This window comes from Pundamilia nyererei, unplaced genomic scaffold (genome assembly GCF_000239375.1).
Source record: "Pundamilia nyererei isolate P.nyererei 1_Seehausen unplaced genomic scaffold, PunNye1.0 scaffold00073, whole genome shotgun sequence".
Lineage (NCBI taxonomy): Eukaryota > Metazoa > Chordata > Actinopteri > Cichliformes > Cichlidae > Pundamilia > Pundamilia nyererei.
Genome location: NW_005187474.1, coordinates 2412342 through 2425192, shown reverse-complemented (window position 1 = coordinate 2425192; position 12851 = coordinate 2412342). Strand labels below are relative to the sequence as shown.

At 38.2% G+C, this 12851-nt stretch overlaps 3 protein-coding genes across 6 annotated transcripts in view; 2 read left to right on the top strand and 1 right to left on the bottom strand.

The window, feature by feature from the left end:
* Positions 1-325: 325 nt before the first annotated feature.
* On the top strand, positions 326-3475 carry bag2 (BCL2 associated athanogene 2). Of its 3 annotated transcripts, XM_005737134.2 has the most exons (4): positions 326-445; positions 646-1035; positions 1319-1428; positions 2685-3475. In XM_005737134.2, exons 2-4 carry the CDS (start codon positions 914-916, stop codon positions 3077-3079), a joined length of 627 nt encoding a protein of 208 aa, XP_005737191.1. In that variant the 5' UTR covers positions 326-445; positions 646-913; the 3' UTR covers positions 3080-3475. The 3 variants fall into 3 exon arrangements, with proteins under 3 accessions (XP_005737191.1, XP_013767324.1, XP_005737192.1); XM_013911870.1 differs by lacking the exon at positions 326-445 and having other exon boundaries at positions 543-1035; XM_005737135.2 differs by lacking the exons at positions 326-445; positions 646-1035 and adding an exon at positions 1060-1212.
* A 569-nt stretch (positions 3476-4044) lies between these two features.
* rab23 (RAB23, member RAS oncogene family) lies at positions 4045-10480 on the bottom strand. Its single transcript, XM_005737133.1, has 7 exons — positions 10417-10480; positions 8029-8262; positions 7360-7445; positions 6940-7096; positions 6729-6811; positions 6537-6629; positions 4045-6432 (listed from the first exon to the last, which is right to left on the bottom strand). The coding sequence occupies exons 2-7, from the start codon at positions 8181-8183 to the stop codon at positions 6299-6301; spliced, it is 708 nt and encodes a 235-aa protein (XP_005737190.1). The 5' UTR covers positions 8184-8262; positions 10417-10480; the 3' UTR covers positions 4045-6298.
* A 525-nt stretch (positions 10481-11005) lies between these two features.
* prim2 (DNA primase subunit 2) overlaps positions 11006-12851 on the top strand; it is a 24024-nt gene continuing 22178 nt past the window's right edge. The window contains exon 1 of one of the 2 annotated variants that reach the window (XM_005737132.1): positions 11006-11068. The gene's annotated coding sequence lies outside the window, so the exon portion shown is untranslated. Of the gene's footprint in view, positions 11069-12264; positions 12354-12851 lie in introns of those variants that run through there. The other variant, XM_005737131.1, reaches the window with a different exon arrangement.

Below are 12851 nucleotides of genomic sequence, written 5' to 3'. Positions count from 1 at the left end.
ACACACTTAAGAGTGCACTCGAGTAAAACTCGTATACCCAGCAATTAATGTTCCCAAGGGGCCCACATTACAAACTGGGACTACCGCAGTACCAGTTTCTCATGTGGGCTCTTGGATAAAATTAACAGCTCATCCCTGCATACACTGATCTGGGTAGCCAATTCCTTTTCATGGATTAACACTGAAAATATGAATTCAGAATTATTATATTGTACTCAACTGCAATATATCCGTCAAAGTTTCCATTCCCTTGGCTGTTACAAGCCAGATATGTGATTTTGGGCAAGTTGGCTAAAGAGCAAAAGCTTTGAAGATAGTTGACTATGAGGTAAGTCTTGGGTGTTGTGCACTGACACAGTACAAGTTAATTAGCACTGGGCTCCTGGTTGTAGAATTTGGCAGCTCCAGGCTAACTGCAGTGCCAGAGGTGAAGATGCCTTTGTTGGTGAGTAAAAACTCCTCATGTAATGTAAGGAATTTACAATATAGTATAAATTTTTTTTAATATATATATTTTATAGTACTTTAGTCATTGACATAAATCACTGTCAGAGTTAAAAGGTTTTGGTGGTGGATTCAGCAGTCTATTAACTAGTTTTGTTGAACACAAAATAGTGACTGTTATCCTATTAATTTAAATCCTAGCTCGTTTTTCTGTGGGCCGGACGGCCGTTTCCGGGGTCCTTCAAGGGGTCCTCGGACCCTCGTTTTGAGAGCATAGTTCTGGGCTCCTCGGGAAGCTTCTATGAGGAGTGAGTGAAGGAAGTCACAGCCCATGTTTGGAAATGTTCTCCCAGGGGCGCTGCAGCAGCAGCCGGTGGAGCTACAGTCAGCTGGACAGCTCGGAGTTGACCGCACACGGGATTTGTTTTTACTCCGGAACGGATCAGCCTTGTGACGGGTGTTCATCATCATGGCTCAAGCAAAAATACAGGCGAAGATGAACGAGGCTACCTGTAGCAAGTTCAGCAGGACGCTATCCATGGCAGATCGCTCGGGGCGGCTGCTGGAAAGTTTGGACCAGCTGGAAATGAGGTAGTTAAGTAACGGGCCTTAGCATGAGCCACCTATTCAAGCATTGTCGTTTGTGGGATATATATGACTGCTCACATTTTCTATAACAAGTTATTACAGCGCTTAAAATGTGCCATAAAAGTAGCTTTAATTTCTTAGCGGTTTTCCGAGAACAGTTAATGATCACATGTTTTATAGGTGGGTTGCTTTAGGTTCGTAGCTCACAGCCTCATAATCATTACTCTCGCAGTTTAAGGATGCTTTTCAATGGACGGTTATTGTCATGCTTTGTTGTTTCCAACAGGGTGGAGTCTTTACGCGAAGCGGCATCGGCCATGGAGCAGGAAAGGGAGTGCATCTTGGAAATGATTCAATCTCTACAGAACAGTCAAGAAATGCGTAACATCTGTGCTGGTGAGGCGGCTTGCTGACTATCACAACTTGAACTCAAAAGTCACGCGCTGGTTGATGTCACTGTGAACATATAGCCTCCTAGTATCATTTTGCTGTGTTTTGAATTCCTGTATTTTCTGCTCTGATGCCACTGCAACATTGTGATCCAATGAAGACACGCTTTGAAAGTTAACTTTGCTGTTGGGTGGAGGTGGGCTCGTGAATATCTGATGATTTAAAGAGTTCCACCCAAGTAGTTGTTTACAGCTCATGGATGTCATTTATACATCAAGCTCTATTTTAATGAAGGCACTAAACTAGGCTGAACATGCTCATTGAAAACCACCTGCAGTCTTTATCTGATTACCCGTATTTCTTTTCTTTTTTGTTTCCAAAGAAAGCGTCCACTTGCAAAGAAATCATTACAGTGTACAGTATTAGGCAGAAGTCTTGAGCCACTCCTTATTTCTTTCTACATTGACAGTAAAGTGGAAATAAGTGCAGTGATGTAGTAAAACATGCACAAATAAATGGAAATACAAAATATATGTGGCAAAACAGAATTTGGGCTACTGCCTTTTGTTCTGTTCTCTGTCAAAACGATCCCACCCTGCTTCAGTAATGTTGTGCTTTGGGCTCTGGGGAGTCCAGTCCATTACAGATAGTGTTCCATTGTGTGTTTCCTCTGTCTGGCTTTTAATCCATTAGCAATGTGTTTGGGATCATTGTCATGCTGAAAAATGAAGCCAATCAGATGCTTTCCAGATGGTACTGCATGGTGGATCAAAATCTGACGGTAGTTTTCTGTGTTCATAATTCATCAATTTTGACACGATCCCTAACACCGCTGATACTTACTGCTGTGTCTCTTTCCTGACCTCCTCCATACATACTGATGACAGTTTGAGGCAGAAAATTCAAATTCAGCAGACTTGATTTTCTTTCTATTTATCTGCTGTAGATTGTTTTTACACCAGCTGCTTTGTCTCTCAGAGAATTTTTTTTAGAAAGGCTTTGCAGATCTGAAGTGTAGATGTGTAAGCCCACCCTGTTGTTTTACACTGCATAAAATAACTGTGTCCCTGGCTTCTGGTAGACTGAGCACAGTCATGAACATGGAAACTTCAGATAATAAAGACAAGGGCAAGGATTTGAATTTAGATAAATCTAGCCAACATGCTACCCCTTACAAAACCTAGTTATCTGTGGTAAATGTATTTTTTCACTTAAAGTATGTATTTTATTTTATTTTTTCCCCTATGTGTCGTGTCTCTTAGGAGAGAGAGAGGAGTTAACTTTAACTGCAGACCGTTTAATGGGCCGGACGCTGTCTGTGGAAATCTCTGTTGGGACAATCAGAAACCCGCAGCAGGAGGAGGCGCTACAAAAAGCCACATCCATCATAGATGAAATAGTGAAAAAGTTGCTGGACGACATGGAGGGGAGCAGGCAGAAGCTACTGGCCCTGCACGCCGCATGTGTGACTGAAGCACCGGCCATTCCCATCGACCAGAAGTTTCAGGCCATTGTGATCGGTTGCGCTCTGGAGGACCAGAAGAACATAAAGCGGAGGCTGGAGACTCTATTGAGAAATGTTGAAAATGCTGAAAAGAACATCAAGATTATGGATCATCAAAAACTCGAGAACACAAAAGCAAACGGTAGTCAATAAGACTCATCACCAAAGCATTAAATGTGCCTTGAATGTTCGCTTTCAGAAGGCTGCTACTTGTAGCAAGAAAAGTGAGCAACAAATATCCAGTTTTACCAAATCATTGTCATTTTTACATTGATCTACTTAATATTGGTTACTTAATGTTTATACAATGTATGTGTGTGTTCACATATGCACCTAGTGCAGTAAAAGATGCTGAACAGCAATGAATTAAACAACTCTCTTTTTGTTTCATTGCCTCACTTTTAAATTTAGGTAGTTGATTTTGTAAGTGCACACACTACCTCTTTGTGTGAAATCAACACAAGATATATGGATTTTATTTTGTATTTGCACATGAGTTTTATTTCAGATCACGTGTCAAAAAACGAAATAAACCTGTTGTCTTATGAGTGTCGGGCAGAGACTTCTTTAAATATACAGTGCAGCATGTGGCAAGTGCCTCTGTTTATTTAGAGGCATTATCCTCTACACCACGTGTCCACACACGTGGTGTAGAGGATAATCTATAGGACAAATTTAAAAATCGAGACTTACAACACTTAGTTGTTTTGTATCAAATAGAAAAACAATGTCAGCAGTGCAAAGGGCATACAATGTTTTAAGTAAGTAGAGGTTGCCTTTGTCTAGGAGCCCTACATATTATCACTTGCTCTTCCCCAGCGGATGGCATTTGAGCAAACTCATCTATTATTTGGCATAAGGATATGAAATAACATAGAATATGAGGATCATGAGGTATGAGTTTCTCGTGTCAAGGTACTAAGAGCAAGGCTAAACTTCTACACCCATGTTAGTTGTTTATTAACTTGTAAAACTGCCACGGGTACAGACAACCATCTTTTATCCAAACTGTCTGCACTTCTAAAATTACCTAACCTTATTCACTCTAACTAAATGTACCCAGTTAAAATAATAACAACATTCTGGTTAATGAAACTGTCATGTAATCATACAATGGATGCTCAAGAAATTTTTTATTTATATCAGATTGCCACCAAACACTGCCTCGCAAACAAAACAATAGACACACAGTTGTGTGGCGCACTCCAGGGTGTGACACAACAAAACTGCAAGTCGTGTCGTTTTTCTCAGGCTGAAAGCCAACACAAGTTGGTTTGTCTTTCTAAAGGTGTGAATCTGCTAATGAAGTCATGTGAGAAAAAGTAAAAGTAAAATTAAGACACAAAGATTACACCTGAGTGACAGCACTTAAGTATGGTTAGTTTTAACTGCTGATTCTTTAAAATTATACGCCATCTTAATGATAAAGTGCAGTGAATCAAGTCAGTCAAAAGACAAAGTAAACACAAACTAGCACAAGCTTGAGAAAAACATTACTTACAGATCTACTGTGAAGGCAATTAAAAAAAAACAGCAAAAGGGTGGATTAAAATGTGTACTCTGAAGAATGTAAACATTGACAAGGCATTGTAATGATTAAACATTCACTGATATGGGAGGGGAAAAGGCCTGCATGCATTACAGTTATGCCACTTTGCTTGTCTTCAAAACAGCAGTTTACAAAAAAAAAAAAAAAACCCTAATGGGAAACTGAAATGTGACACAATCTTAGTACCAACGGTGTAACTGTAGAACACATTTTAAGCACCTTTTGGTATTTTCACAATAGAAAAAAATCTGAACACAGAGCTGAAATCTTTTTTTCTTTTAAGAGTAAAGCATGCATGCACATGTATTCCCAGATGACCTATGTATTATAATTCCATTATATAGCTACAACTGAAACTACTAAGGAAATGTTCATTCAAGACAGAAGATTTAATCTAAGACTTTTCTATATTACTAAATATTTTGTTGTGCTTGGTAAACCTGTGTAACCCAATAATGAGTTCTGAAAAACAGAAGGAAAGGTGAATACATTATACATTTCACAGATAGTTGTATTGAAAACTAAGGATTAGGACAGGGAGATTGTTTCTGGGAGTACTCTCATTTAGTTAGAAAGAAATGTAATTTTCTTGCATAATCAGGCACACTTCAATAGCAAAACATCCCCTCTTGATTGCCAACTTTTTGTAACACCTTCGGAGAGCATTCGTTTACATCCCGCCCTAAACTCCACACCACAGGTACAGTACCTACTGAGCAGTGAGCTTTCATTTTTCTTTTCACTTTCTGGCCCCAATACAGCTCCTTTTTTATAGTCTGGAGAAAGTTCTTCACAATCCAGGTCAAAAAACTAATAGGAGAATTCTGTATTGTGTTTAATGTACTCTGAATATATATGTCAAAGCTATAGAAATAATAAACAAAACAATGTAAACAACTGCAATCAAAAGCATAGTATTGTATTGTAACTGACAATTGGTTGTAACTTGAGGTACTATGATTGAAATAACAGATTTTTTTTTAGTGTAAATGGTGTTTTATGTCTAAAATAATTTGTTTAACAAGTGTAAGCAGACAGAAAAAGGACTATTTTTGTGTCATTGGTTATTGATATTTGGTTACATACCTATATCTATGCGAGCACATGTTTAACCACAGCTCAGAAAGAGAAAATTTGGCACATAAGATCAGTCAAAGCTATTGTGCTTCGTACAAAAATACTTCACGCAGAGATTTAACTCAGCGTTCAATCAGGACGAAGAATATAGTTTGAACCATTATCTGTTTAACAGTTAGAAAAATATGGAATAAAATAATCTGCTTATCTTTTATAATACATGCAAATGTATTGCACAGCTGAAATGTTAAACAGAATAACCACGTACAGAAGGAAAAGTCTCGATGGAGTGCAACTTTTGCTGTTACATACTTTGATGAGAGTCGGTATGTCAAGTTTCATTAAAACAAAAAACAAAACAAAAAAAAGAGCAAAAGCCTCGGCCATAAGGGGGAAAATCCACCTGCACCAACAACTAGAACTTCAGTTGTTTTGGGCATCATTAAATTAATAACACAACATACTGTAGCTGCAGTTGTTTCTTAAGGCAACCATTAGGAGGATCCAAGTATGTACAAAGGTTAGGTTTTGTGCCCAGGTCGCTGATGAATATTCGAGACCGCAATACACCTATCAACATGGGGCGAGGAAGATGAACATTAGGTTAATAAAGTAATATAGTGTAGTGTAGTGTTTCCCAGTCTATGTGAGCTTTGGTCACTAACTGTGGCTACCTCAACAGCTTACAATAACGAGCAATCTAGTGTCAGAAATAACTGTCGGTCAGTAAAATGAAATGATTTTCTCTAGAGGAGGCTGCAGCTTCCAAAGGGATTTTTAGTCTTCTTGGTTCTTTGCTTGTTAGGACGCAAAGTGATGACTTCTCTGCCGTTGCTGGAGCTCTGGTTGCAGACATTACTACTTGTTGTATTAAAAACACCTTTGGAAAAAAACCCAGAAAGAATGAGTAAAGGCTATTTAAAAGAAACAAAAACAAAACAAAACACCAGAGCTTAAATTGTGATACGAAAAAAGATTTCTTACCTATTTTATTGCTTGTTGTGTGGACCACCTCTGTCTCCTCTGCTGTTTGCTGTTTGAGTCGCTGTAGATACTTCTCAGCTAAATACTTAAAAACTAAATGAAGACAACAAGCAGAAATGTTATGACAGTAACATTAAGAAACAAGCCATTTTACTTGCATCTGATCAGTTGTTCAGATTTTCAGTAACCTACCCTCATTCACATTTAGGTCCTCTTTCACTGAAGCGCGATAAAATCTTAGCTTAAGCCTCTTAGCCAATGCTTCTGCCTCCTCACTGCAGTACAAGTGAAGGAAATACAGCACTTATTAATTTTCTTCTAAATTAACAGGCTTATTTTCAATAAACAGTCAGCACTCTTTTCTTTAACAGTTAATTGCTTTTCTGTACCACCGAATCCTTACTTTTTTATAACAGTCTCTTCCAGGAGGTCAATTTTGTTTTGCACAAGAACTGTGGGAATATCTCCAACTTCTGCTTCCACCTTCTCCTTCCAGCTGTCAATAGCCTGAAATGAGTCCCGGTCTGTGGTGGAGAAGACAAGCACACATGCCTGCGCACCTGCAAAGTAAGATCACATACACAAACAGTTCACGTTCTCAAGCTGTTACATCTTGTAAAAAAAAAAAAAGAAAAGCATGTTGCACATGTTGCATAATTCATTGTCCAAGAGCAAAAACACAGATTGGATTTAAGAATAAGCCCTCTAGGAAATATATATGTATATATATACTAGTGCTTACACTTACACTGGTTGGAAGCCTAGAAATAGCCTAGAAATATGGGATAAGCAAACGTTATTTGTTGCAGAGGTGCAATCTTACCGCGGTAATAGGCCTTAGTGATGGCATCAAACTCCTCCTGCCCAGCAGTGTCCCAAAGCATTAGTCGGACATCTTCATCATTTACACTAAAACGATGAGAAAAAAAATTGACTAGTTACATATTCATCCATCTATAATATCCTATTATATCCTACTCCGCACACTCTACTTGTTTTTCTATGTTAATAGACAATCACAAAAACTACAATTTTAAGACATTTGGAATAAAACATTTCCTTCAATAAACAAACCAGAGTACCCAGAGAGAACCAACGCAGTCACAGAAAAGCCCGAGCCAGCCTGTGGATTCAAACCCAGGACCATCTTGCTGAGAGGCCACAATACTACTGCACCACTGTGCTGTGGTTAATAAAATATTAAATAATAATAATTCATGTTAATTAAATAAAAGCTAAATATAATATAACAAAGTGGCCTTTTTAAGTAAAATGTGTAAAATGTAGTAAAATTCAGTTTTTTAAAAAAGAGTAATTTCTGATTAAACCTAAAATGTGGGTACCAACAGGATTCCACATTCCAATATGTATTTAATATTGTAAAACAATTTTATACAGCTGAAGTTGTAGTTAGTTAACAGACCCTCTGTGACTTTGATTATAGACTATAACTGATAAATAATGTGGAACATCTTTCAAATGAACATCTTACAGTATCTGCCTTTCCAGGAAGTCCACTCCAATTGTCTTTTTGTAGTCTTTAGTGAAAATGCCCTTGCAGTAACGTTGGATCATACTGGACTTGCCGACAGCTCCATTGCCGACCACGACCACTTTGATGGCCACTTCCATGTCCTCCTCCAACATGGTGATGACGTCTGGCTGATTTTCTCAGTTCCACTGTGCCTGTATTGTTTCAGAGCTGTGATGGGAGCACATGTACCGGCTGAAAGTGTAAAATAAAATATTAGATACTACAAAAAAAACAAAAAAAAAAAAAACACAAAAAAAAGCCACACAAACACTGGACAAGTGCAACTCAAATGTGGTTTATATATGAATCACTCACTTCAGAGACATTGTCAGTTGAACAAATATGATGAAAACCAACTTTGTTACTCAGTTTATAAGTTACTTATAAATGCTGTTAAAGTGCGGCTGACAATCAAGCAAATTAGCAGAGGCGCAACTGACTGCTACTTCTTTTTAATACTAATCAAACTTATTTTCAGTTTGATATGTCAATATACTGTTACAAATGTAGTTGTCAAAGCCTAAAAAATGTTTTACAATACATTTTTATAGCCAACAGTCACAACTCAACTTTTATAGGCTTAATAGTATAATTATCATATTCGCCAGCAACACAAGCACTTCATTCTCACTTCACTCTAATACATGGTGTCACATACACAATGTCTGTAATTAGCTTTTAAACTGGTATGGGTGCACATTTTACTAACTGTTGTAAAACAAATTTTCAGCTTGACTGGAGAGGTGGTTCACTATGTTTATTGTTCCATTAGTGCAGAAAACTGCAGACTCCGCATAGCAACCGGGTCCCCACAGCTATATATGTGGAGTGGCTGAGTGCTATGCTAAACAACATATTGTGGGAAAGCTGTTCTCAGTGGACACTGACAGCCTACTGCGTGACTGTAGTGTTCAACAGCCTGCTTGAATTTGAGTCACAATATGTATCTGTAATTGAGCTGAATGACACATCAGTTGGTATAACATGAAGGCAAAACACAGCTGAAAATAGAATAGTATGCTCGTCTTTTAATGTAAACTCTGTAAACTGTAAAGTCTTGACTTTGCATTTCTCTTTAGTTGAGCAAAGACCTCCTCTTCCTTTCAAGCAGCTAGTCCTCTCCTATTCAAGTGTAGTCGGTTCGGGATTTGTAGTTTAAATATGTTTTATCATCACAGAAACTGTCAAACTGGGAGGTTAAGAAGCTGGTTATGTATTGTTTATTTATAACTACTATAAGTTCAGAGCAATGTGATTCAGATTTAGATAAATGATGATGATTTGCTTTAACAGTGTTTGAAAATGAGATCTGAATAATTGTGCTCTTAGTATCAACAACAATGTGGGGCAATCTTTTTGCACTGTGGTCATGTCTTATACCCCACATTTCTGAAATGAATTACAACTCTCCTCAGGTGATCTCAATAGGTCATGTTAGCGCAAGACCTCACAGAGGTTTCATTCTGAACCCCCACTGATGGTAATGTGAGTGACCCAAGTTGGGTTTTTTTTTTTTTTTGTTTTTTTTTTTTACATCTTAGCTCATTTGGTGACTCACATTATCAATAAGGATCACTTCCAAAAGGGTACCCCCAGGGTAAATACTTGTGACTTTCCATCATTTGTTTTTTTAAGGGAAAACGCCTCTTGAAAGAAGTCCAGCTGCCTTCTTTTTTCAAGCTCTAAAGAAGTGACTGGAAGGTGCAGTTTAACACTTCAAGACAGGTATCAGCTACACATTTAAACACAATATTCTCCATACCTGCACAAACAACTGTCCTGAGTAAATTCTGGGCTTTCAGGTCATCATTACCATATTCATACAATACAAATGTGATAACACAGAATCTGAAATATACAGGCCTACTGCATTTTTTACATAACATGGTAGCAGGGTATGTTTTACATTGCTATGCACATAGTACTGAATTCTGCTCAGTATGAAGCAGATAATACACCCCCCTTTGCTAGACAGTGAGTCATCTTCATAGACTCACCGTTACTTGTACAGGCCTCAAGGCGGGGCACCACAATTTTTTGAAGCAAAGACTGAATAACACAGATCAAAACGCCATGACACGCAACTAAGCTATTCAACTCTGTCGAAGACTTTTGCTATATGTAATGCGTTCATAGTCTCTGATGGGAATTAAGTTTGAAGTCAACTTCCCACTCCTCTTCTTCACTCAAATCCCTTGCCTTGGTCAAGATAAGACCTGTTGAATTGCTGAAAGGAGGCTCCCCTTGAAGTACAGAGCAGCTCCCGAGGTAGTGCGTTAAAGCTGGGTGAAATAAACGGTGAAGAAATGATGGGAAAGCATGCCAAAGAAGCGTGCAGTTTCTTACCTGTAAAACGATGCTACAACTCATCCAATGACATTAGGCGAGCTATGCAGTCAGCTAACCCACATCCACATATCTACAGCCTCCCGCCGCTCTTCTCCGTGGCAAGAGACGCAAGAGACTCCGCTGCTAAGGGTGCCTAGCTAAGATTAGCCACTTTTCACAGAAGAAAGACAACCTTCTGCTCCGTTCGCTAACGACTTCTTCCCTGTGTAGTGCAAAAACGTTCTCTCCTAAACGAAAGATACCGTTTATTGACTGTCAACACCTGAGGTCACTCTCATGACATTTATAGAATGGATATGCATTGCTGCCTATTTCAGTGAGCTACGTTGCGCGTGAGAGCTAGCCAGGCAGGCTGTTGGCTAGCTCGCTAGTGTTTGTTGCTAAGCAGCAGAGCCAAAGAATGCACAAAGCAAGAGAGTCGGCGTGGACGCGCCTCTGTCCTCGGGAGTCTTGGGAACACTTGTAGTTCTCATATGTTAGCCCTAAAAGTCACGTCTGTTTAAACGCTGAATTATTGTTGATATTTTTTTATTCACAACCATTATATATGGTCTTCTACGCGTGTTTTATGTGGACGGATCACAACAACCAAGAAAAAAGCGTGTGAAAATTACTCACAACCGGATTAAAAAGTGAATTTTACTTTCAGGTATGTGAAGTAAAATGCATGTTATAAAGCAGAAACACGGAAATGTGTTAAAAGGGAGTAAATGTACTTTCCACTACAGTTTCTCCCTTTCTGAATATGTGTCATTAATGTGAAACTATCAAATAGTTTGTTAAATAACTTTAAATAACTGCAGCTTCATTTTTTTAAAAAAAGGCAGAAAACACCTAACCGTCTGCTGAGAAAATTGTAGCAATGGTTGATGTTAGTTAAAAACGTACCGACGTTTGTTTTTCTATAGGTTCATTTTACTGTATGCATATGAAACTTACCAAAAATGAGCAGAATTTGGGTTAGAATTTTTGTTTTGTTTTGTTTATTGAGTTAGCCACAAAATAAACTAAAATGTCTCTATAATATAACATGACCATTTACCAATTTCTCTAAATACAAAACTTTTGTACGTCAAAACAGAATACTTTGGATTACATACAGTGGAAAAATAAATGCGAAATGTCTGATCTATTTCGACCACAAAATAAATGACATAGGAATAGGAATAAATGACATAGAATTTAAACCTTTCCTCAAAGTGCTTTACAGAATATATTCTGTTTATTTTAAATCTAACATTCTTGTGTCAAACATGCGGTGTTTCATTCATTCCTACATACACACCCGTATATCCATATGCAGTGTCTGTGTGAAGATAAGTTTATATGCTAAGGACAATGCCAGTAATCCTTATTTGTGGAAATTTGCTGATCTGATAGGTAAACTGTCTGTGGAGTAGTGATATTTCAGAAGAAAATCAGTTCAACCAACTTTATCAAATGGGCATTTGGGAAAGGGGTTTCTGTGTGATTTTTTTAATATCTTTAAATTTTAAAGTTTAATTTTAAATCTGTTATTAATCGTTTGAAAATCAATGATTTTCTTGATTTGAAGATAAGGTGAACCCGCGTTTTAGTGGGGCGTTTGTTATGTAATACACGTGCGCCCGTGAGTTTGTGTCGGATTTGGTTCAAACGCCAAAAAACAGAAATAGAAACATAGTGTGAAATAGCAGTGGCTTGTCTTGGCTCAAGCCAAGTTTGGGTAATAGTATTTTAAAAGAAACTGTTTGCCTGTTTTTTTCATGGAGGTCATCGTTACTTTGAGAGACGGGGCGGGCTGTCCTAAAAAGTAAAACGAGTACACACCGCTTCACAACTTTCGTTCTCTTCCGGTGTCGGATGCAACGTCATATTTTTACCCGCGTTTGTTGAACAGCCCCTTTTGTTTGGCGGGACTGCGTTATTTGGAGTCTAAAAGCTTCATCTAATCGGTAATGTAACGACAGTATTATATGCTTCTTGTTGCTCCTCAACCGTGAAATAAGTTTCTCGGGCTGTTTTTGAGCTCGGTCTTTTCAATGCAGTTTAAACTCAAATCTGATACCTAGCAAACGTCAAAGTTGGATTGTTTCTCACTACCCTTAACGTCTTGCTATGGGCTCTATTGTTAACTTAAGCTAAATAGTCTCTGTTAGCGGCTACATTTAGCCTTAAATGTAGAAATTGAGTTTATGAGAACGACAGTTACTGACTGCTGAGCCAGTGTAACATAACAAAACATACACAGCTTCACACTGTCAGTTCAGTTTGTGTGCAGAGGCTGATTTCTAGATGTCAGGAACATTTCGACTCTTCATCACAGTCTCTCAGCTATGGATTGAAGAGAGGATTAGTCAAGGAGAAGCTCCGTTTGCCAAGTTTTGCTTTAAGTGATACCGGGTGCCACTTATGCACTGACTGGTTAAAGGTTAATAGCAGATGCTGTGCAG

What these genes read in the sequence shown, in the direction of transcription:
- rab23 (XM_005737133.1), bottom strand. Translation starts at nt 8,183, where the DNA reads ATGTTGGAGGAGGACATGGAAGTGGCCATCAAAGTGGTCGTGGTCGGC. An exon ending in TTCCTGGAAAGGCAGATACT is followed by an intron (nt 7,446 to 8,028) that starts GTAAGATGTTCA and finishes TCATCGTTTTAG; the next exon opens with TGTAAATGATGAAGATGTCC. An exon ending in GAAGAGACTGTTATAAAAAA is followed by an intron (nt 6,812 to 6,939) that starts GTAAGGATTCGG and finishes CTTGTACTGCAG; the next exon opens with TGAGGAGGCAGAAGCATTGG.
- bag2 (XM_005737134.2), top strand. Translation starts at nt 914, where the DNA reads ATGGCTCAAGCAAAAATACAGGCGAAGATGAACGAGGCTACCTGTAGC. An exon ending in TTGGACCAGCTGGAAATGAG is followed by an intron (nt 1,036 to 1,318) that starts GTAGTTAAGTAA and finishes TGTTTCCAACAG; the next exon opens with GGTGGAGTCTTTACGCGAAG. An exon ending in AATGCGTAACATCTGTGCTG is followed by an intron (nt 1,429 to 2,684) that starts GTGAGGCGGCTT and finishes CGTGTCTCTTAG; the next exon opens with GAGAGAGAGAGGAGTTAACT.